Raw genomic sequence first — 24294 nt, 5'->3', positions numbered from 1 at the left:
TCCCATGGCCATGATTGCATAAGGTCCTTTCATGTCGTTCCCCATTTCCGCCAATGGTGGAGGACTGGAAGAGGTTCAGCGCAGCTGATCATCAAAAGTGTGGATTTGGACAAAAATCATTTATGGGCAACGATATCTGCCTGAAAATTTTCTGCCGTCTTTCTGTCATCTTTCTGCCTGCAAATCTTTCTAAGCCAGACAAAGATTCTACAGCTTGGTTAGTGCTTCTGAAGGGAACCTCTGAGCAGGCTCCTGTCCCTGGGTTAATTTTCCCCTGAGGAGCACTCAGTGCCCTCTCTGAGTTTTATGAAGCACAAAACTAAATGATGAGGAAAACAGAGATGGTAAGTAATAGAATATTTAAAAGAGCTATTACAAACAAGCACTCTTGAGTTACAACGACCAGCATTCCTAGGAAATGTCGCAAATCAAACAGGACTGCTCCTTTGAAATAAACATCTTTTGCAGCTAAGAAAAGAAGCAGAGAAGGGACTACTCCCTCTGTTAATGCTCAAGGAGCTCACTGCACCAGCAGCCTTTAAACCTTGCACCCTCCTGCACACAGACTAGTCAGCAGTGCACATATTTGATACAGTGGTTAACAGCTAAAGCCTACCCCAACCAAAACTGAACTAAGTGCAACAGGAAGTGCAAAAACACTAGAAATCTGCTTTACTCCCTTTCCTGATTCTGCCTACTGTAGTTTCATGCTGGAGAAAGCGAGAGCTGCCTGTGTGGTGTTCACATGCCAGTTATCCTGGCAGAAGGTTGTATCTCTGTATATGATAATGTTATTTCTTCTGGAAAACCTTCACTGTCACTTGAGTATTGTCTTTTATCGCCAGGAATCAAAGTGTTGTCCTACAGCGGGAGTAGCTTTATATATTGCAGGATGTCCAGAGGTTTTGGCTATTGTCATCCAAAAGTCTTGAACACTGTCATCCATGCCCTTGAATAATCCTGGCCAGACTCTCTCCTCACCCGTGTATGGTCTCACCCGTCTTGAGGGAACTGGGTGGTCCATCCCACCAATATAAAGGCAGGTGACTCTTGTCACCTGGATATCCCCAAGTAGGATGTCTTTAAGACTTTTTAGTGGTTTTTTTTTTTTTTACACTTTGCTGGGGACAGAGCAGGCAATGAGCATGCAAGCAGTTCTGCTGGTGGATCTGAGTGCGTGTGAATGGAGGCAGTATGAGAACTTGCCAGGCTGACATCTGTACTGAAAAACTAAACATGACTCTGCATGGGCTCAAGCACTGTCTCTTAGTCACTGTCCTTCATCTTTACCACCCTCCCCTGATTTTTTTGCCTGATTCCTATTAGCACCTCACAACACCCAGGCAGGTCTGGGGAGGTGATGTCAGGCAGGCTGTTTCTGGTAGTCAGGAGAGAAAAGATTACCCTGACTGGGGATGGTGTGTACAGAGGTGAGCCACTGCCTCCAGCCTTCCCATTTATTAGCACAAATGCAGCACAGCACCCACCACCATATAGCAGGTAATTCAGCCATATGAGAAAAGGGAAGAAAGCCAGAGCAGCTCTGTTAGCAGAGGGCATCTGTGTCCCTGACAGAAGACCTATATCACTCTGCAGTGGCAGGTTCATGAAACACTGTCAAGTGTGTCAGGTTTGCTGGGTGTAATCAGTAATCCCTTCAGTCTGCAGTAGTGAAGCATTACCACGACTGCTTTAAAACAAGTCAGCCTTCAAAAGCTGGGGCAAGCGTTCCTGTACTCTGACCTTCTGAGCTTTAGATGAAGGCTCGAAGGGTTGGTGAAATGTGAACAAAGCCAAGCCTACCACACTCCTGTAAAAAAATTACAGATGAAAGGCATACTGATGATGGTTGTATAAATAGCTGTTGGCTGCCAAACAATAGCCCCAATTCAAAGATCTGAGAGCATCTTCTCATGAAATCACTCATGAAGACTGAGAAACTGAGGCAGAGATATCTAGCAGGTTAGCTTTTCAGAGAAACTGGTTTTCAGATCATTGAGAATTTAGGCTAAAACAGTTTGCTAGAGGTGCCCTAGACAGACTTTCCCATTCAGCCTTTCCCACCAGGAGCATGCTGACATGTCCTACAAACCTTCTTGCATGAGTAAACACTTCTGCATTGATCTCCTTCTAGTGAGTCATTCTTTCATCCTTGCCACTGATGCTTTTGGTTCAGTACTTCCCTGGGTATTTGGATCTTATCATAGCTCTGTTTCCTGTGAATATACCAAGAACATAGACTTTTAACAGGGAGCTCTGAGCATGCTGTCTGTCAGAATCACATGCTACTCTGTACCTGAGCAGGACATGCTCGATTCACATGAATGTGATGGAGAAGCACTGGAAACATCCATGGAAACATCAAATAATGCACCCACTGAGATGCACTGCCTGTGCATTGGGGTGCAGCTACTTCAGCCAGGCTGAGCCACTCTGATTTCTTGGTGCAAAGCTCCATCCTCTTTCCTCCAGCCTGTTGTGGCATTTGTTAATCCCGTAGACCATAAATTGGCTCAGCTTGCTATGAAGACAGAGGCCAATCCTATCTGCAGTAGTAGATTGTAAGGCTCAGTGAAGGGATGAGGAAAATTCAGCACAAAGGAAGGCACAGGATCACACGGCTCAATCTGCTGGGAGAAGGAAGCTGGAAAGAAGAGGGAAGAAGCAGGATGTCCCTGTGGTGATGGAAAAACCATCTGCCTTGTAGTTTTTGGTAGGTTTTCACCTGGGCTAATGTCAGCCATGTACAAACTGGACATGTAGCACCTAGTTACCTCTGGATACATATCCACATGTGAAGCAGGAGCCTACAGTGGTGCTTAATGGCAGATCTGTGCACCCAGAGCTGCTAATAGCAGCTGGAGCTTGGGTCATGGCATCTCGGCTCTTCAGGTCAGCACTGAGAGCTGGATATCTAAGAACTGGCAGCAGAGGGAGCCTATGCACCTTGTTTTTAGGCTGCTCAAGTTCTTTCAAAAGGCTCGTGTTTGTACTTGGTATTTATTTGCACCATGATAACTTACTTTATAACTGAGAGAAACAAAGTGTACTTTATGGCTGGCTCATATACTAGTAACACATTTTTCTTAGATGATAATTACTGTATTTGGCAAATATTACTGTATTTGGCAAAACCCTCTAGTTTCAGATTATTTGCATCTAGATCCAAAAGTCACAGCTTGAGCTCATTTTTTCCTTGCACATTAATTACCACTTAGTATTGTGCAACCTAGGAATATGTCCCTTGGTGACAAAGACAGCTCAGTGCACAGTCCTTACCCCTCAGCTTCTGCCGTGGCACAGAGCACGACATGTTCATGGAGTTTGTCCTCTGAAGGTTTCAGTTCTGCAGTCATGAGGTGGCATGGCTTTTGCCAAGACCAGGAGCACGCTGAGCTGCTGTACCACTGGCATTTGGCCTCTTGGGCTGCTGGAGTGCTGTGTGAGCGCTCTTTGGCCACCATGAGGATGCTTGTGCTGCCCAGGGAGAGGGAATTGGCCCTGGGACAGCTTGGCTTGTTGTGAACCTGTGCCACGGTCCCTAGGGTGCTGTTGCTTTGTTCTGACACTCCCAAGGAGATGGCAAGGTCACCCCACAGTGTGCTTAGGCTTTGTAGAGCCGCTCTTATCAAAGGGTGCACTGATAACAGGTTACCAAAGTGAGCAGAGGACTCCAGGCAGCCCTGTAACTCCTGGCACAGAGCCTTGAGGGTGTGCTAGGCACTTCAGAAAAAACACACAGGTTTTTTTAAATGCTGATCAGAGAATTTTCCTGAGCCCACCCACCCACCCACTTTACAAAACTCCTCCAAGAGCTGTCTGGGAGGGGTAACTGCATCTATCAGCAGAGTCAAGGATGGAGCTGGGGGGACCAGCCTTCCCAGCTCTGGGATGTCACAGCACAGGTACAGCACACACCATCATCCATGGTTATCCCTGTGTCTCTACCCAGCCTGACACCACAGCCACCCGGACTGCGAAGCCCACGGCTCCCAGGCCTTCAGCTCCCTGTTGAGCAGCCCAGTATGACTGCAGAGAACAAGGGCTCGCAGTCTAAGCCTTAGGTTTGTTATTTCTTTGGCTCAGTTGAACTGCTGATACTTGCTGTAAAGGTAGCAGGACCTACCTGAGACAAGCAGTGCAAACAGTATGGGTGTTACAAGGCTAGATCCTGCTCAGAGGACTTGATAAACAACCTGGCTGGGGTGAGCTGGGCACTGAGGCTGCTCCATAACATACATTTCTGCTGGTGGAGAAGGCAGGCTTTGCTGCACTGACACACTGGGTAACTGCACCCAAAGCCACCTGTCAGGGGCTGAGGTGGTGCCTATTTCACTGGTCTCTGCCTGGACATGGTCACTCCTGAGATGATTTAAGCACATTGGCTCTTTCTGTCCCATGTGTAGAAGCTTCTTTTGGACCACCAGCTCTGCAGGAATGGGAACTGCTTCATGCCCAGATAAGAAGGAAGAGGCAAGTTAAGTTGGTGTCATGCGAAGCAAAGCTTGAAGAAAGCTTGCAAATTCAAAAGGGAAGAAAGAAAAAAAAAACCAAAAAACAATAGGAGAAAGCAAACCAGCAAGTAGCAAGCAGGTTTGCAGTTTGGAATGGCCCTGTTCCAAGACATTAAAATGTAGTTAATTACAAGCATTTAATTTTGCAGGAAGGTCTTGGGAGTGCAATTGCTTAATAGGTTCCTAGATTACACATATCAATCACGTGCTTACTGCTGTGCTCAGACAGGGTATCACAGCTGCCCAGCTCCAGGTGAGGCATGGGGCCATCCCTGGCTCCTCACCAGGCTCAGAGCAGGACCAAAAGTGGTGGCAGGGGTTGAGGCTGCCCTGCAGGGATCAGAGCGGGAGTGTCCTGTTCCCACCTGTGCAGGTCTCTGCTCCCGGTGCTGCTGCTCTGAGCAGCCTAGGAGGGAAGGTGAGAAGGAGCAGCACATCCTATAACTCCTTCCATCATCAGGGGGCTCCAGATCCCTGCTTTCCGTAGCTCTGTCCTGGGCCACGCCTTTCTCCACCTCCGCAGTGGGAATGGCAGCTAGGCAGAGGTGCCCCACTGGGAGGGGGAGACAGGGGTTAGTGGCTGTCTGAAGAAGACGGTGACCCTCTGTCTCATCAGACAAGACTGCTCTGGAGCAAAGTGTCCTGGCCATGGGAAGATGGACAGGAACAGGAGGGCATGAGGGGAGACTGCTTTTGTCCTTTGAGACCAACTGCTCCCTGTCAAAGTTCCCTAACTCACCTCTCTGCCCTGCCTCAATCTGTGGCAGTCCCCTTTGACTCCTCCTGCTGTCCCTGTTTTTGGCCCAACCCCTTCAGAAACCCTGTTTGATCCTTGAGGCAGCAAAATGCCATCAGCCAGAGGAGTGGGTTGTGTAAACCCAGCCCTAGTAGAAGAAAAGATGGTATACCATTATGAGAACTGATTTTTCTGAATTTCTGACAGCCTTGCTCCTTGTATATCACCATGCAGCTGTTAAGATCACTGCTGTGAATGTGGTCTAATGAGAGGCAGGCAATTACAGAATTCCCCCACTACACCATGCCAGAAGACTTCAACTTCAGAGTCATTATGAACAACATTCTTGGATTTTCCATATGGTCCTCAGCTAAATCATCATTCTAGCACTTTTGTGAAATAAGTGAACACACTTATATCTCTTGGCATCCTAAATTGCTCTTTAAATTACAGAAAGCTTGGAAACAAAACACTTTTTGAAAAGAACAACAAAGCAGTTAATACTGACCTAGGAAAATTGTAATTGGGGATCAATCCTAATTAACCAACAGATTCAAGGAAAGTCTTCTTGACTCTGGGTCTGAATATTTTTTTCCAAATGCAAAAAAAAGTTCAAACATATTTCGCAAGCTTGAATCTTTGGGGAGTTAAGTATCATAAGCACACAGCTGTGATGCAGTTTGTCAGTGTTTGTTTACACAATTGATATTAGACTGGACATTTATGTTTCTAAAAGAGCTTTCCGCTCAGCAGGAAATGAAGTTATTTATTCTGCTCAAATTGCTTTTAAAAAACCAGTCCTTTTGTAGCTGAGAAACGGCGCACTGGTCTGTGAGACTTCGTGTTCAAGTCTGATGCCTCTGACATCCAAGGTGCTTGGAAGTGATCTGCTGCCCTAGTAGAGGAGGAAGAATCCAACACTACTTGTCATGTCAGGTGCTCCAAAGTCTTCTCTTCAGGACAGGCTAAGAGTTGTTGATCTCAACTTTTATTTCAATTTCTTAGCCTGTGTTGCAAATGTTTGGGTTTTGATATGTTGTAATTTGGTTTTGTGAACATTCGGGCATCTGTCTACACCTCTGAGAGATAATCAAATATGCTGATGACACAAATCCACTTGCAGCTACAAGAGAGGTAATACAAACACAATAAACATAGTTTCTCAGGGTCTTCAAGGGTAAAGAAAACTATCAAGGAGCCAAGAAGGTGCCATAGTTTAAGTCCAAAGGGAACATGCAGACCCAACATTCATAGACAGACAGTCAACCTTCGGTAGGGAATTCAGACTGAACTCTGCCAATCTATCATGAATACAGACAGCCTTGCTTCACTTTAGCCCCAGGACTAAATTTCAGTGGGACTAGCCAGAAATACACTTAAAGAGGCTGGTCAGGGAAGTGGGGAATCAAGCATTGGGACACTAGCTAGCAGGCAAGTTTGAAGCCAAACACATGCCACAAGAAATAAGAAAAAGAGAGCCATGTTTTCTGGTTGAGTCTTCCCATGCTAATTGCCTGTCTGTGCTGCCCAGTGGGCTTTGGTGCTCCCTCCTTGCTGCAATAAATGCCTTCATAATGGCCTCCAGGGTAAGAAATGAGGCAGTGGGTGGACCTTAGTGGTGGAAGAAGCAGCGAGACAGTGATAGTCACCACCAGATATCCTGTTTGGAGCAGTGGTAATTTGCCTACGTGCTTCAGTGAGATGTGACCCTTGAGCACCATAGGGCTGGTCTGCTCTTCAACAAGCATCTTTTGAAGTGAAATTCCTATGGGAAAACTGAGCCACTTTACAGCTAAGGGAGTGGGTGGAATGAGATCACTGAACTTGGCACTTTGTCCGGGTGAAGTAGAAACCCAGCTCGAGGACACTGCTGAGCCAGAGCAGGTCCACTTTTGACTCAGGAGAAATTGGCTAAATGAAGGCAGGGGAGCTCCCTGTGACAAAGCCATTCTCAGTGGACTGAAACTAAGCATGAGTTCAAGCAAGTTAAGTGGCTGAAGCTCAGCTTGTTAAACAGATCTAGATAAAAACAAGGACACAGTGTAGGCAGCATTCACAGAAGGAGCCACAGTGGAACAGCAGTCCCTGTGTCCCTGTGTGTGTACACGGGGGCAGCGTGTGTGCAGGGGGGGGTCTTGCATTTCCCAGCAGGTGATGGCCAAACAAACTCCCTGTGACCTGCACGGCCAGCCCACATGTGACCTGTGGGCCATGTCCACAGCACTGGTCCCACTCTGCCTTCCTGAGGCTGAGGCTGCAGAGCCGGCAGCACAGGCAGTTTTACAATGCACCAGCTGCTCTCTAGGGAGGTACTTCAGACTGAGTGACCTTGTAAAATGTATGCCCTGACTCTCCCATGGAGCAAGCTGCCCATTCAGTACAAGAGATTACTGATAACTTCTGAATCACTGGGCTGCTCCCATGAGTACAAGAGTAAGTGGACTATGATTGTACCAAGAAATTGTGAGCCTAAGTTGTCATTTAGTTATCTCTCTGAGTCCCCAAGGTTGAAAGTGGGTGAGCAGGGTGGTTAGTCATACCTGTGGAGACCACCCAGGTGAATGTCTATTCTTAGACACATGTGCAACAAAGTACATAACACACAATGTATGTAATACACATACATAACACACAATGTATGTAATACTGTTGGGCCAGGTCATAGCTGTGTCACAGCAATGTTAATATTTAACTGCATCTGCCCCTTGGTTAGAGCAGAAGATACTGTGATCTCAGCTTTCCCTCCTAATTTCAGGGTGTTTCCTCTGTGACCTGCAGCAGAATTGTCCCATACCAGTGACACCAATGGTGGTTCCAGGTACAGACAGCATTCAAAACTGGCCTGGAGCTCAACTCACGTTTCTGTTGAGCATTCATGTGAATGAATGCACATAGCATAGGATCTATGCCAGCTCTGCCTTTACGTCAATTTTAAGGCCAGCCCCAGCATGACAGATCATACTCAACTAGCAGATAGAGAAGGATCTCAGCCAGCACAGATACTGTTAGGTCCCCTCCATACTTTTACCCAGCACTAGAAGCCTTACAGCTATGCTGACCAGAGACTCTCTGCCTGATACTGCTGCTGGTGGTGCATGGACACTCCTGTGCATCAGGCACTTATAACATGTGGGATATGTGTGACTTCACTTCTTGTTTTCTTGAATGCCACAGGCCAAAGGGAGTAGCAGATAGAAATACAGATGTCAAGGACAATACCCAGCAGGAGTTTCAGTGAGTTGGGACGGTAGAGCTCAGCAGAGACTCCTTTCCCAGGGTGGATGTACTTTGTGGTGGTTCACACACAGGTGCTCTGCTGGGCTTATCCAACAGACAGAGAGCCATGCCCAGTGCAAAACAAATCTGACAGCTACTGAGCAAGGAGAAATACACTGCAGACTCCCAAACTCTGACCTTATCAAGAGCATCCTATAAGACTTGTGTGTGCTCTGAGATAATTAAAGGTGGCAGTGGTTAAGAGGAAAGCTTTTGAGTAAGTCATATGATCGCACGTAACAACTTTGTTTAAACTTCTGTTTGCACCGCGGCTTTCTTGGAGTTCCCAGGAACAGTGAAATCTATGAAAAAGTAATCTTAAGAAATAGCCCCTAGGTCTGCTAAATGAAACTGCCGCATAGCAAGTGAGAAGCTGAAACATGTCTGAAAATTTTCAGAAGTTCCAAAGTAATGAGCCAAGGTTTTCTGAGCAGGCACCAGGAGTGATCAGAAACAGAGGCTGAATGAGAGGGTGCAGGAATGCCGTGTCCCTATAGATGACATATGGAGGTGGTGGCAGTATTAATTCTGCTGTAAAAGTCTGCAGTGCTGAGTTTCAATATTATTTATCTGTACTTGAAAGTGACAGCCAGTGGGTGAGCAATTGTGCTTCCCCTCAGTTCTGTGACCTCATTAGTCCCCTTCTGCTATTTGGCAGCCCTGTAGTTTTTTTTGCACACACAGAATATTTCCTGACAAAAGCATAAGAAAGCAGAGGTGAAGTCAGAGAAACCCAGCTTGCCTTTCTAGTGTAATGGCTTAGCACAGACTGCAGTTGCTTGGAGCTTTGCAAGGAAAAGGAAACACAGAATCATCACAGATTGGCTGAGATTGAAAGGCACTTGTGAAGATCACCTGCTGCAGCCTCACCCTGCTCAAGCAGGGCCATCTAGAATAGGTTGCCCAGGATCACCCCCAGATGGCTTTTGAGTATCTCCAAGGATGGAGACTCTACAACCTCTCTGGGCCACTTGTTCCAGCGCTCAGTCACCCTCATGCTAGAAAGAGATATCCTGGTGTTCAAAGGGAACAGTTCACCCTGTTCCTATTGCCTCTTATAAAACATACTTCTTAAGAATGTGCTTTAATCCTCTCCTGGCAAAAATTCTGCAGTCTCTGTACACAGAAGTCTGGACACAGCCTGAGTCAATGAATCTCCAGAAGATCTCGGCACAGTATAAACTATCAGGGATCACAGCTGGGACTGTGGTTGCAAGGCCTGAGGCCTCCTTATGTTGGGCTAGTGTTTCCTCCTGGATTGTTGGCTTTATGGAACAGGAGAGCAATGGGAGGAGGGAGTTCTCATATTGTACACAGAGATTTTCAAGTTTCTGATTTTGTCCAGGAGCAAACAGGACTTTCCTGAAAGATTCATTATCAGAGGAAGGAAAATTGAAGTGGAGCAGAATAATATAAGAACAAAACATTATGTGATGGGAAAACCAGGAGAGAAACTTCCTTGGATATAGAAAAGTCAGTGAAGGCTGGAAACATCTTAGACTTCCAGAAGATAAAGAAGGACCTTCCTTGTTGAAAGCTGACAAATTGCTTAGCAGTGCCACCTGTCTGAGCAAAAGCTGTGACCAAGAAGAGTGTGAACGAGGCATTCCTGGTACTTTAGTATATTAAAATTACCATTTTAATCATGCTGCTGAAAGGAAGGAGGAAGAATGATTTTGAAGCAGAAGGAGGTTGATGAAATTGCCTTTAAACCTCCCTCATGCTGGGATGAAGGCTGGGAGAGTGACAGCCAGGGCCTGCCAAGCATGAAGTGTGTGACAGCCTTCCTCAGCTGCACAAACTGCTCCAACATGTGTATCACCTTGCATCCCTGCTCTGCCAGCCTGAGCTGGGTGGGCAGTTAGTCTGGGATAGGCTCTGCTCCTTCTCACCCCATGGGAAGGTGGTGATGTCTTCAGTCCTGCTGCAGATGAGGAGAGCATGAGGTCCATGCTAGTGCCTGCTGGCTCTGCAGGAACATAAATATTTCCTTGGCTCTGCTGGCCCAGGAGCAGTTTGCTGTTGCAACAGGACTGGAGCGGGACAGTAATTTGAGGGGTCAGGAGGGTGCCAGCTGCTGTGCTGACGCATATATGGAAATTATATGGTAAGGTTGCTCTTTTCATTTATTAAACAAACCCAAAGTAAATCCTTTTTGCTTGTCTTCAGCTATCACTTTTGCTAAAAATACCATATAAACAAATCCTCTAAATAATATTTTCATTAACTTCATCTCTGAATCAGTCTCCTAAATCTAAGTTTGAAGGAGCTGGCAGTTAGTCCAGGAACTTCTTGTTTACTGAAATTGCTTCATTCCCCATCTCCTCATCTCTGTGCAGAGGAGCAGATTTATGGGACTGGAAACCCTTGCTGCACTGAAGGATGAATGGTGGGCCTGCATCCAAGGAATGCTACCCACCCTGGCAGCAAATGGCACCATCCCAGACTTTACAAGACCTATCAGTTTCCCCTTTCCACTGCAGCTGTCCAGCATGGAGCTCGGGGAGCAGCGGTGCCGTCCCTTGTCTGTGGTTGATCATGTCCCTTCATCATCCAGCAGCCCCAGCTCTTGGCCACTGCGTGTCTGCAAGGGCTGAGTCAAGGGTTGCACTCCTTCTGCTGACACCAGCTGCCAGTGGGAGCAACCTTGCAGCAGGAAGAACAGTCTTTTGGAGATGATGCCTTCCAGCTCCTGGTGTCCAGGGCTTTCTGCCTGCTGCATCGTGGTGACACTGCCAGGGAACAACTCTGCAAGTTTCCTGGTCCCTGCACGCCCCTGAATCAAGGTCCTCTGTCAAGGGTTTGGTGACTGAAAGCTCAGCCTAGAAATGCAGGATTCATCTCAGGGACTTCCTCTGCCAGCTACATTATTTGACCTGGGCCAGCTCCGCATGATGCAGGTGTTACACTTTCCATCCAGTCGCTGGATGGGAAAATGGATACAACTACTGCATCATTTTCAGGTACATTCAGCTTGAGCAGCCTTTTTTTCAGTTCATCTATTTACTCAGGATTTGGGGATCTTAGACCAATGTAAACAATTTCTTCATTTTTGAATTTGTTGAATCATTCTTGCTTTGCATCTTCACATCAGATATTTACATCTCTATGTTTTTTTTTCTTAAAGACACTCAGGAACATTCGCTAGGGAAAGGAAAATAAAATAAATCCTGTGTAATAAATACACTGACATTTAAAATCAAATAAATGTTAAAACAACTGAGTAACTGAAGCACCCTGTGGTAGGGCCACATACCCAAAAATGTCCATTTTAAGTAGTGTGCTAAGAGCTGGATCATGAACAGAGAGCACGTTCATCCAGCCAAGCGGCCTGATAAGAGTAGTCTTGTCCCTCTTCCTATTAATAAAGCATACTAATAAAGCAGGAGGTGAGAACCCAGCTGTGAAGAATTCCTTTGGGTTGATATTGTGCAGTCAGGACAAGGGACATGATGTTATAGCAGAGATAAACTACAAAACCACAATGAACTATGAAGAGATTGTAACCACTAAGGGTTTCCAAAAGTAATGACAGCAGGAATAGAGAAAGGAACTGAGAAATTTCCAGTTCCCATCCATCCTTCCAGGATGATTTGAACTTTCACCGGTCCATTTGGAGTCTGCTGGATCTCTGCTGCTGCTCTGAACTCACTCTGATCCTGCAGCTTTTTTTAGTTTCTGCAGAGCTGTTTCTAAGTTCTTTTTCAGTGGCGTTAAAAATAATTTGCTATTGTCTTGGAAAGACAGAAACAAGAAATCTGTTGAGATTAGATAATTTTTCACATAAATATAAAATGTATATTTATTCTCCCATGTGGACTTTGATTAACTAAGTGTTAAGCTTCATGGGGTATTTTGAAACGGAATTATTTTCTTCATCAGATCATACTGCTTCTACCCAAAGCTGCCCATAGGATGGGCAGTAGTGGTCTGGGGGAATTTCTCTGTTACTTTGTTCTCATATAAATGAATGATGGCATTTTTGTTACACTGGCCACCTTAGTGGTCTTTTACATTCCTGAGAGTTCCCAGCCAAAAAAATGCAATAGAAAGGCCAAAAAGAAAAAGGCTTGTTGGGAATACTGAATGTAAAAGTAAAACTGAGAAACAGTATGAAAGTAAATAATAGAGTTCAATGTTGAAAACACTGCAAGGGGTTTCATGCAGTTTTTTCCTCATTTTTTTTAAATGGAATTCCCCCTTCAGAAATAGCTAGGGAATTACACAGGTAGAAAGGAGGCACTCTCAGAACTCTCCATTGCATTGACACCATCATTGATAAGATTTAAAAGTTTCATCTTTATTCTCATAAGATGGATCTATAAACTTTAAAGTCCTTTTATTAGTATTTAGAAATGTTGGCTTCCGAACTTAATGGAAACTGAGTCATAGGGGAGGGATATGCAACAATGAGGAAATCACAAACAGAGCCAATGTGATTTTTTTCTGACTTTCCAAGCAGAACTTGAGACACGTGCAGCTGAGAGAGGAAGCAGCCTTGTGATTTACACCTGTCTAATAACGTGAGAAGGAACATTTTAAATTTATTACACCTTTACACCCATCTCTGGAAATACACCTTGTTTGCTCCATTGTGTAAAATATCCTCTGGTGAACTTGGCTTATCTTATGGCTGAAATGCTTGCTTATTCTGAGTCATTAGCAAGGATCCTGATAAACATGCTGTGGAATTATGGCATATTTATCTGAACGGGAAGGCAGAGCCTGGTGCAACCTCTTCACTGGCCTCCAGGGTGACCGATTGAAAAGAAAAATGATGACGGAAGCCACATGTAGACTGTGAAAATGGGTATGTAGGAATCCTTTTTCCTCTGGCTGCCTTTCCTTCAGCTGAGGCCTTTCAGTTCCCAAGCCTGTCTCAGATCCTGAGCTGAAATCCTGGCAAGCAGGTGTTCCCACACCTGTGTGCAGAGGCACATTTCTGCTGCTTTCTCTCAGTATGCTGAGAGTCAGGCTATCATCTGCAAGTACCCAAATGTGTGGTACCTGATATTCTCCAACAGGCAAAGATGAGTGGTATGCAACCACCATGGGGGTGAAGCAGCACTGGGTTTGGGTAACAAAGCCCAGGCCCAGCAGGATCCCATTGGCCTTGAGCAGAGACTGTTACACCCCAGGAAAGAGCCTGTGCAAGAAAAGGTGTGGGGTGTCAGGGAGGGAGACCTGGTGGCTACAGAGAGGACGAGCCTAGGGGAGCCCCAGGGGCTGCTGGCACTTAAACCCCATGTGACCCCCACCTTCTGCACCTTGGCAGTGGGAGGAAAAGCTGAGGGTGTGAGAATGAGCACACACTGCAGATTTAGGATGGCTTCCTCAAAATGACAGATATAGGTTGTCTTCAAAATGGTCACTACTGGTCTGATTTTTCCTATCCTGTGAGGAGAGAAACAGGAACCTCTTTGCTACTCTTTTGCTTTTCCTTTCACTCTCCATGTTTTTGGTTTTTTTTCCTTATTTTGATTTTTCCTTCTTTCCCCATGTCTCTCTTTTCTTCTGCTGTTTCAGCTGCTGTTTTAGCGATGAGTACAGATTCCCCCAGTTGCTGCGTTCTACAGTTCCAAGTACTACATTTATTTATATTTGCTCCTGGGATCAAGATGGTAAAAATAGCTTACAGTCCATGGAAATACTGAGGGAGGGGAATATAATGTATTGTGCATTGCTTTAATGAATTGCCAAAAGGTGGAAACCCTGTTGATTGGAATTGACTTTTCCCATGTCTCAAATTCAGCCTACAGCTCACTAAGTTGATCTGGAGGTCTGGGAAAGGAGATATTTCATTGTGCACATTTGCCACCTTTTAGAAAGAAAAAGAGGAAATCTGGACGAAGAAGAGGGAGATAAAAGAAGAAGATGAAAGTGGGTGTGGGAGGAAGAAGAAAGATTAATAAAGTGAAGGGAAAAAAATCCAACAGCAACAAAAGCCAAAATATGGGAACTGTCAGAGAAAAAGCTACATGCAATTTAGTGTCCTGACCTGGAATGTAATTGTACCATGTGTGGGAGAGGGGAGCCTCAGCCTCTCTAACTGCCCCATAAAGTGGTCTCACTCTGATCTTAAAAAATCCACTATTTATTTAATCTCCATAACTGAGCTCCCCAAAACTGAGCCTTTCTAATTCTTGCCATCTTCTGCTGTGAACAAAGCCCTGCCATTAACATCTGTGCAATGCACTCAGAGCTGCCAGAGCTTGGTTCCCTGTTGCAGTCTCTGCTGTGGGGTCTCCAGGGAGCAGAGGCTCAAGTAGTCCCCAAATGCAGGGCTGTGGAGATCCCCATCTCCTCTCCAGGCATGGAGAGTGGAAGAAAAGGCTGGTGTAGGCAGTCTCCTGGCCCTAGGTGTGAAGCTGACTGGTTTGCACCCTTGCTGCTTAGGGCTATCTAATCTTAGCAGTTTTGTCTGGGGGAGAAATATTTGGTACAATATGATGGTGCATCAAGTGAGATAACAAGCAGGGTGGATGATTGCTGCTCAAGCTTGTTCACAGGCACTCTTTTATGCAGCAGGAGGCATGTGTTTGTATGGATCTTAAACCTAGGTCGTGGTTTTCTGCATAACTTTATCGTGGTTTTCTGCATAACTTTATCAGTGCTGTTAGGGAGGATGGTGCCCTCAAGTGCCTGCAAGCTGGGTGATGTCACTGCCCAACTGCTGACAGTGTTCCAAGAAGGACTTTGAGGTTTATAAGTGATTATCTGATGCAGTGGCAGAGGTTATCCAGGGTGTTGCAGTAAAGTTTTAACTGTCCAGGATTCAGTCAGAGTATGTATTCAGCAAAATGTCTCATGTTGTCACCCAGGCATGGATAAATGGTAGTCTAGTGCCACATGTGTACAGGGAGTGTATGTGCCTTCCTCTCTAAACTACGTGGTTTTCATTCCATGTCCAAAATAGCTGTGACATTTGGGCTGCTAAACAGAGCTCCAAATGAAGATGCCTGTGATTGTAATTGAGTTGTACTTCTATATCTCTATTTTCTCTGCTCCCCTTTCATCACCACTTCTGCATCTGCTCTTTCCCTGACTTGCTCCCTTTACAGTCTTCCCCCTCCTTTCTGTTCTCTGCATCTATTTTTACTGCTTCTGCTCTTCTCATCAGTCAACATCTTCTGTGGCTTTTCCCAGTGACAAAGAGCATAATTTTTTACTGTATGCATAGGACAGAATGTTTAAAATGATGACCCAGAGATCTGTTCTCAAAAATTTAAAGGCATTCTTTCATGAGGTTACAGTTGCAGGCTTTGTGTGCTAACCCATCATCTTCCTGTCCTTAGATGTGCTCCAATCTCACAGCACACGAAGCTGAAGTTCCAGGAAAAGAATGCAGAAGCCAGGAATTGCTTGCTGTGGAATAAATGCAGTAATGCACACTCTCATGCATCTACCACTGTGATATTTTGGATTTCTTTGACAAACTGGAGTCTTGCAGTACACTGAGACGGTGGCAAATACTGACACGCTGTTTTTGGACAGAGAACTTAAAATACAGGTTAACACTGAGAAACCAAGGTTCCTATGAAACCACGTACACCAGGTGGTGGAAATGACTTCACTGAATGGATCCTTGCCTCTATGAGCAGCAGCGTAGCTGCAGGGTATGTTAGGGAGAATCCCAGATGTCCTCTGTCTTGACCTCAGCACTGGTCTCTCTCAGGCTTTCTGGCTTCTGGTCTGACAGACTGCGATGCATGTGGTGTCCATGACAGGGATGTGTGAAATTTTGACAGTGGGCTACTAGACCATGCTTTCTTTTGGGGAAGAAAGTAACTCCAGAAGTAAGGTTTCAACAGTGGACTGAATTCTGCCTCAGCTGAATCTAGCTCCACTGATTAGCAAAGGGGTGGCACAGTAATCACACCAATGGATTTCTGAAACAGGAGCAATGTTGGGCACAGCTACGTTGGTGCATGGCATTCAGGGAGCTAATACTCAAGACGCTGAGTTGAGCTAAAATTCTGTAGTGTAATAGAGGAAGCTGTCCCTGCCCATGGCAGCAGGGTTGTAACAAGATGATCTCCAAGGTCCCTTCCAACTCAAACGTTTCTATGATTCTATGGTAATAGTCAAGAGGGACAGAACCAATATTTTTTAATTGTGGTAAGGCTTGAAGAGCAGTGAGTGTTTAATACATCCTTGGTTGGATCTGTGATAGTAACACACAGTCTGATTGTCAGGGTCTGTCCCTATTTCTTGTCTGTATGGTATTCCTTACAAGACAATCTCCTCCCCAGTCACTGGAAGCTGCTGGAATAAACATCACCTTTGACATCTCAGCATGATTGACTTCCCAGTTAGCCCTGCTGGGGTGAAAGAACCTCTCTTGTTTGAAACCAGCCATCATCTCCACCTGGACCCAAAGGTGATACATTCATGGCCTCTCAGCTCGAGTACTACAAAATAGCATAACTAGGCATCCAATTTCTCTCAAAAGCATATTCTGATGCAAGCACAGGAATGCACCAACCTAGAAATCTGCATCTTTGCAGAGCTCACACTACAGCACCAGTTTTCATGCCAGATAGCCTGTATAGTAATCAAAGCCTTCCTTGATTTGCACCTGTTTTTAAAACTGTACTTTGTTTCAAAACTGTAGACACCCGTTGTCAAGGCTGTAGGTAACCAAAGACAAGGGATTGCAGGAGACATCTTTGATAGATGCTGTCTCTCTGCTCCTTCTCCCAAGAGAATACAGTTGCCATGGACCTCATGATCCTGAGGTTCAAAACCCCCACTATTGAATCTCTGATTTGATTCACGGTGTTCTGCCCAAGATATGCTCACAAGCACCCTGGCCCTGGCTCCCTCTTCCCTTCTCCCCCTTCCTCAAACAGCTGAGTAGAAAAGTGACATAACTTGTTTTCAATTCTTTTTTGAGAAAGAAACACTGTCATTTATCTTTTAAATATTTTAGAGATTTTGTGGAATTAAATTTAACAAGGTGATGTAAAAGCCTTCTTAAACAGGTAGATCAAACTTTAAGAAAAAAAAAACCTTGGATTTTGGTCTGTTGCAGTTTGGGACCTTCCCTTTATTTATGCTACAGAAGGAAAAGGCCCATGTGAATTAGGTGTGTACAGATGCTGAAGTGTCATTATAAGATATGAAACAACACGACGCGCACACGCTGCTGTTTTCAAGGTGAGAAAGGGAAGTTTAATTTCTGACTTTAATATTTATAGATTTTTAAAGGTGACAGTGGATTGGAGGTGAACATGCCACCTCTCCAATGACACTGGACAAACTAACAGTCTATTAAATGTTTCTTCTTCCATAAAATAATGCAAAACAATAAGTTATTTATAGAAAGTGTGTGAGAAAGTTTGTTACAAGAATGTAAACATCAGAAAGCCTAGAAAATCTTGACAAATCAAGGTAACACTGAAGTAGTGCCTTGGAGAAGTAATTAAACTTTGCCAGAGTACTAATTTCTATTTCTGGAAGGAAAGACTATAGGTCTTTTGAAACCACTTTCTTTCTGCCCCTGCCATCCTGCAGAGAGCCTGCATCACTCACTGATGCTTTTTGCAGCAGCTCCTGATCTCTTTCCCATTTAACTCTGCTTTACATATTAATTTATCGCAGGCGCTGCGGCAGCTGCCCTTCGCGGCCCGCCCGTCCCGAAGGAGTTAACGGGGTTTATTACATAATCTGTTTAACACTCGGGATGAATAGGGAACGCACGCCCCTCTCTCTTCCCCTGCCGCCCGTGAGTCCGCTCGCTCCAGCCGCGCTCCTCCCGGCTGTGTGCAAGCGCAGCGCCGCCGGCGGTGCCCGGCTGCATGTCCGCCCGCCGCTCATGCCCCGCGGCATCGCACGCCCGCCTGTCTCCCTCTCTGTCTGTCTGTCTGTCTGTCTGTGCGTGCACATGAGAAGAGAGGAGCGAGGGGAGGCGAGACCGCCACGCTTGTAGGAAGTGCCGGCAGCCGGTGCGAAGTGTGAACGAAAACTCTGCCGCCTCTCGGGCTGCTGCCAAGTGGACAGACCACCGCACATAATGCCATCTTTTGATGAGGTTTTGAAGGAGGCCGGGGAATTTGGAAGATTTCAAAAGAGAGTATTTTTCCTCCTTAGCCAGACAGGCATAACTTTTTCTTCCCTGTTCGCCAGCGTAGTTTTCCTCGGGCGAGCACCAGGCGACTTCTGGTGCAGGATCCCTGGGGCAGCTGAGCTGAGTGAACGATGTGGCTGGACCCTGGAAGAAGAACGAAACTTCACGGTCCTGCCCCTGCACCTGGGGAACGAGTCCGTCACTGGGGAGTGCGAGAGGCTGGATGTCACTTGGGACGCCTCTGCCAGCTGCGCCAGCCCGCTCGCCCGCTATGGCAATCGCAGCACGGGCAGCCTGCCGCTCGCCCCTTGCCATGGTGACTGGGTCTATGAACAGCCCCGCTCATCCCTTGTCAGCGAGGTAAGGAAAACACCCACCCTCTGATCAGTGGTGTCTTCCTGCTGCGGGATTGCAGCAGTGAAATGGGATTGCCAATGCAAGGGCTGTTGCTTTGCTGGCTGGTTTTCCTTTCCATATTTGTTTGATTTTGAGTCACAAGCAAATCCAGACAATGAGTATGATCAAGTGCTTTTAGGGAAAGGTAAGCTGATATTAAAGGTGGCTGTTCAAAACCAAGCGCCCATGCAAAGTCAAATGCCCTGCAGAGATATTGCTCTGTCTGTAGAGGAATGTCAGATTAAAACGAAGAGTTAAATCTCTGCAGCTGAGGCTTCAGGTGCTCAGTTTTGGGCCAGCAGCTTTGGTGGTGTGAATTCCAAGTGTACTCTATGACCAGGATCAATGTAGATTATCTCTTCTCTGTATTTCCAGTATTGAACATGTAAGTTTGCAGGTAATAAAAAACAACAGGTGGCAGACTGCCTATCTGAGATCTGGCAGGAGTCAGCAGAAGTGATTGTGCTTACTAAAGAAGAAAAACCAAGAAAACAAACACACGCGTTTGTCCAAAGCTAACATTCAGCTTTTCCTGAATATCGGTGTCAGAGAACAGCAGGCTGTTATCACTAGTGGTAAGCACTGGCAAATGCAGTGACTTTTTAATGAGGCTGCAAAAGGCCAGTGAAGATGCTTTCTAGGAGATCCTTTGTGTAATCTGTGATTGTGCCATGGGTGTGCTGTGATCTGGCTCCAAAATACAGTCTGCGCACTAGGAGTGTGTATTATAGGGTCATTCTGACAGCAATTGTCACTTACGCAGTGATGAAAAATCCAAAGCGTGCTTAGAGGGATTGGCTCAGAAATAACCAAGGTGCACTGCAAAATGTACAGTTGAGGGCTCTGGTTCCTCCCTGTCTCGTGAGCCTCCTGCTGTGATTTTTAATTCAGTGCTTGCACTGGAGCTGTGTCCTCCAAAACAGAGAGCAGGGCACAGCAGGCAAAGCCCTGAGCAAACACTGACAGGAGATACTTATCCCATCCTTCCAATTCAGCATCCTTCTCCCATCCAGCTGGGGCTGCTGTATCCTCTGTCAGCCTCGGGCTGTCCCGAGCAGCAGCTTTGTTCCCTGTGCAACCTGAGCAGCTTTAGGCAGGGTCTGTGCCCAGGAGAAGGGAAATCAGAGCACCCGACTGGCCCTCGAGCAAAGGTTCAGATCTTTTATGTGTGATCTGTGAAATCAAGGCTGCTCAGAGGGCTGCAAATGGAATGCAGGGAGCTGGAGTCAAACTTTGGTCCCTAATAATGATGTGTCTCTGCCCACGTTGGCAGTGGAAGGCAGGGCTGGGTGGGCAGGGAGGGAGGACAAATGGTGCCTGGGAGCTGCAGCCTGGCTCTGGAACAATCCATAGGACATGGACGTGGTGGGAAGTTTATACTGCTGCCTCCAAGGTACCTCTGCTGGGGGACTGTGAGGAGTTAGACCTTAAAAATAAAAATATAGAGATTCCTTTTCTGCTGTTGTCCCCTTTTTTCCCCCTTCAGCCTTGCTATAGGTGAAGGCATGTGGGCTGTGTCCATAAGACCATGCTCAGAGTGGGTTTATGGCAGCACTTTGTGTATCCAACAGAGCCACTGTGATTTTCCAGCAGCAATGGGTACAGCTATGGGAAAAGGAAACCAGTATTTGTCTTGCAGCAATAAATGGGAGTGAAAGGTTCGATGTTCTCAGGCAAATACCTCATCGATCTTCACTTTCTTGCCTTTCAGGACCAGGGAAGGGAGGAGGGATGAAGGGATGATTGGGCAAGCACTCCCACCTATGCTCCCAAAGGTGCATATTCCAGAGAAAACCCTGGAGTAACAGCCTGCAAGGCTGGGACTGTCTCTCCCCTCTGCCAGGGCAGCAGGTCCCACCATTGGTGTCACTGTGACTCCTAGAGACACTCTTGCTGGCTAGGTCCACCTCAGATGGAGGCTGCTGGGCTGTGACCTGTGCAACTTGGAACCTCTTCCCAGTTTTGTAACATTTCCTGGATAAATAATGTCCCATGAGGCTGACTTTCTTAATCTAAAAAGGAGGCTTGTGGCATGCATGTCCTGACTCATTTGCTCTGAGATCAGCTACTAAAAGTGGCTTGATAGGCTTTATATCTTATTAATGAGTTATATGCCCAGCAAAGGCAATTTATATCCCAGATTTAATTTAGTGTCTTTTTGCCCAGCTGAGTCTCTAACAAAGCGTGACTCAATTTAGACTCTGTTTTATTAGCTCACCAAAGACTTCTTTTCTTACCCATCTACTTGTAAATGCTTCATTTTGTCCATGATTGCAGAAATGTTTCTTTCAGCTAAAGATTTCTGGCATGTCTCGTTGAATCAGCAGTGGAAGTGACCAAGGAGACAAAGTCAAGAGGAGTTACAAAACAGTCTCAGGATGTGTGTTCAGGGAGAAAGAGAGAGAAGGGGGAGAAAAGTCAGTGTACTAAAGGAGTCCTTCCAGGCCTATGGCAAGCACAGGTCCAGCATGGATTTGCAGTGTGACAGGGGATTCAGAGGGCAAAAGCAGGCATATAGAGCCTTCTCTTTGGATAGATGTCATATCACAAAGGAGGTCTGGCAGCCAAAGCGCAAGCTATTGCTGTAAGTTCTGAGCACCCTTCAGAAGCTAAATCACGTGGCTGATTTGTGAGGAGTTGTGAAACAAATGGCTCTGTGGTACCTGACTTCACTGCTCATGTTGCTCACTGGCCATTCTCTCATCTTAGACAGTTGTCTTATGCAAAGGTGTTCACAGCAGCATCAGCAGAAGGAAGCAAAGGAAAACAGGGGAGTGTGGATTGATCCAAAGCACACACTTCTTTGTAAGTACTACTTGGGGTGCCTGCTGCATCACCTGATGCTGCAGGACTCCCAAATCTCAGTGTTTGGGGTACAGTGAGGTTCTGGGAGAATGTACAGGACTTTCCTCCTTCAGCATTTGAGGAGAAGAGCAAAGTGCATTTAGAAATCATCACAGGAGCAACACATGGCAAAGCCAGTTACCTTGTTCTAGTGATGGGCAATGCAGTTTTGCTGAAGATTCCCTCTTAAGATCTTTTGGGGTCCAATGGGCTCTGAGAATAGGTCCCTACCTCTGCAGTGACATGGCCAAGGGTCTCTGTGCTCCATTGCTTTAGGTCAGGCTTTTCTGTGAGGGCAATCCAGATTTGAGAAAGTTGTCACTGGTGCTGCACACACAAACCTGCACTGTGTTAGAGTTGAGCAAACAAGACCTGGGTTGACATAAGGGTTTCAAGATATCATTTTGAGACACAGCTGTGTCGAGGTGGTGGAGCTGTGCAGAGGACCTTGGCCCAGCGCAATCAGCTCTGGTTTAACTGAGTGTGTCTTGCATATCTCCCTGGGAAGCTGTGTCAGCAGCAGGATGGGAATGCAGGGGCTATTGAGATTTTTCTTGGAGAGGGAAGCTGACAGGGTAAATAATCAAGGTAAATCAATTCCTGACTCACGCCAGCTGGTGCCATCTGAAATGACGCTGGTCCCAGAAGGTGGCTGGCACTGCTCAGGAGGGAGGGATGGTGACAGCAGCAGCTCCTCAGAGGGAGGAGGGAAGGGAAGGACTGTGTTTCTGTGTAGCAGATGGAGATGGAGAAACAACTGATGTGCTGGGAGGTTGCAGTGGACTGGGGGGTCACAGCCTCATGCTCTGGCCCAGGGGTCTGGAGGGGAGCCCAGGTCACGCCCTGACCTCTGTAGCACTTGAAACAGAAAGTGTTTTGCCTGCCAAGTCCTGCTGGCTGAGCCTTGTGAAGGACCCACATATCCAGGACATACAGAAGTCAACAAACCTAACTTTTCCAGGAAACTGTGCTGAAGATGGGGTCACTGATCTTTAAGACTGCTGGGCTTTGGCTCTATGCACTATTAGCCCTGAAAGACAAATCAAGCACTTTGTGGCAGGGTGGCTGGAAATAGCGTGCAAAGGAAGAACCATTTTCTTCAGACATTTTTGTCATTGGTGACTCCTCAAGGCATGGGCATGAGTTACAATTGTGACTGCAGTGAAATGGCCTGAGGTGGTGCAGGAAAGTAAGAGGGAGATCTGTGGGGTCAGCAGCAGCTACAGCACAGATGGGCATATTTTAGGCAGCCTTTGTTGGCAGGAGTTGAGCAAAAGGGACAGATTTCAATATGTCCTGTCTGCAGCAAATCTTCACACTGTAGACGATGCCATTTTGAGCCCTAACAATACTTTGTTGCCGAAGTGTGAGCCCTGAGGTGGACAAATGATCATCTGAGCACAGCCTACTGCACCTCCTAGGAATCAATTTTCTTACTTCTCTGCTTACCAGCCATCTCAGAAAATACCAGTCAACTTTTGCAGAGAAACCTGGAAGAAAAAAAATAATGTTTGTCTCGTGGTTCTTAGTCCCTCATGGAAGGAGATAACATGTCAGTCAAACTCAGGATGGAAAAAGCACAGCTGATCCTTATGCTATCCTCCTCCAAGGGAATAAACAACTCAATTTGCCCTCAAATCCTTGATCTTGTGTGACTGTTGTTATTGGCATGGCAGTATATCCTGTCTTATTTTCACTGTCATGGTGAGATTAATATTAATTAGGGGAGGGAAAAGGGTAAAGGGCACACAGAGAGCAGAGGAAGCAGCAACTGCTGAATTTCCAATGAAACTTTGACTAAGATTTCTCTGTATGAGAGGGGCTGGAGCAGTTGCTTGCAGGGGTCATGCCAGTGGGGCTGTGTTTCTTCCACTGCCATCAAACCCTGGTACTAGTTGAGAGTTCAATTTTCTTTCTTACTATTTTGAGGACAGTTGCTGCTTTTCCCCCATAGATGCTGCTATTTCCCCCTTAGGAGATAAAGACTTTACCTCCTTCTTGCTTTGTCCCTGAAGAGACAGAGAAAAAGGAGAAGTACAGAAAAGGCCTTTTTTGCTAGGACACTCAACAGGTGATCCCAGTGGCAGGGACACAAAGTTCATCGGCTTTTGGTCATGCACAGGAGAGGAGGGAAACTGTCAAAGCTTTCAAAACGAACCTGTCCCTCAGGCCCTGAGCCCCAGTGCCCTGGCAGCAGGGTAGTGGCTGACTCCTTGTGTCCTGGTAAGTGCTCAGCTTGAAACAAGACACGGAGAAGGAGAGTTGCTTCATCCCTGATCATTCTGCCAGAAGCTTTAACAGAAAACAAAAAAAAAGATAATTTCTCCCTTTCCATTGCATGCACTTGCAAAGGGGTTTGATGCAGTAAGGATGTAGGAAAGATAGCAGTTTGAAAGGCCAGTGGACAAGAGAAGAGGAGAAGAACTGCCCAGCAACAACTAAGGAACATGTAGCAACAG

General features: G+C 46.2%; 1 protein-coding gene across 1 annotated transcript in view; it reads left to right on the top strand.

Annotated features, from left to right (window-relative positions):
* Positions 1-18257: 18257 nt before the first annotated feature.
* Positions 18258-24294, top strand: part of LOC119699395 (solute carrier family 22 member 3-like) — a 28858-nt gene continuing 22821 nt past the window's right edge. The window contains exon 1 of the mRNA XM_038132798.1: positions 18258-18955. Within this exon, the coding sequence (XP_037988726.1) occupies positions 18542-18955 (414 nt within the window). The 5' untranslated portion in view covers positions 18258-18541. The remainder of the gene's footprint in view (positions 18956-24294) is intronic.

This window comes from Motacilla alba, chromosome 3 (genome assembly GCF_015832195.1).
Source record: "Motacilla alba alba isolate MOTALB_02 chromosome 3, Motacilla_alba_V1.0_pri, whole genome shotgun sequence".
Taxonomy (NCBI): Eukaryota; Metazoa; Chordata; class Aves; order Passeriformes; family Motacillidae; genus Motacilla; species Motacilla alba.
The sequence above is the reverse complement of the archived record's forward strand: the minus strand, read 5'-3'. Positions and strand labels throughout refer to the sequence as shown.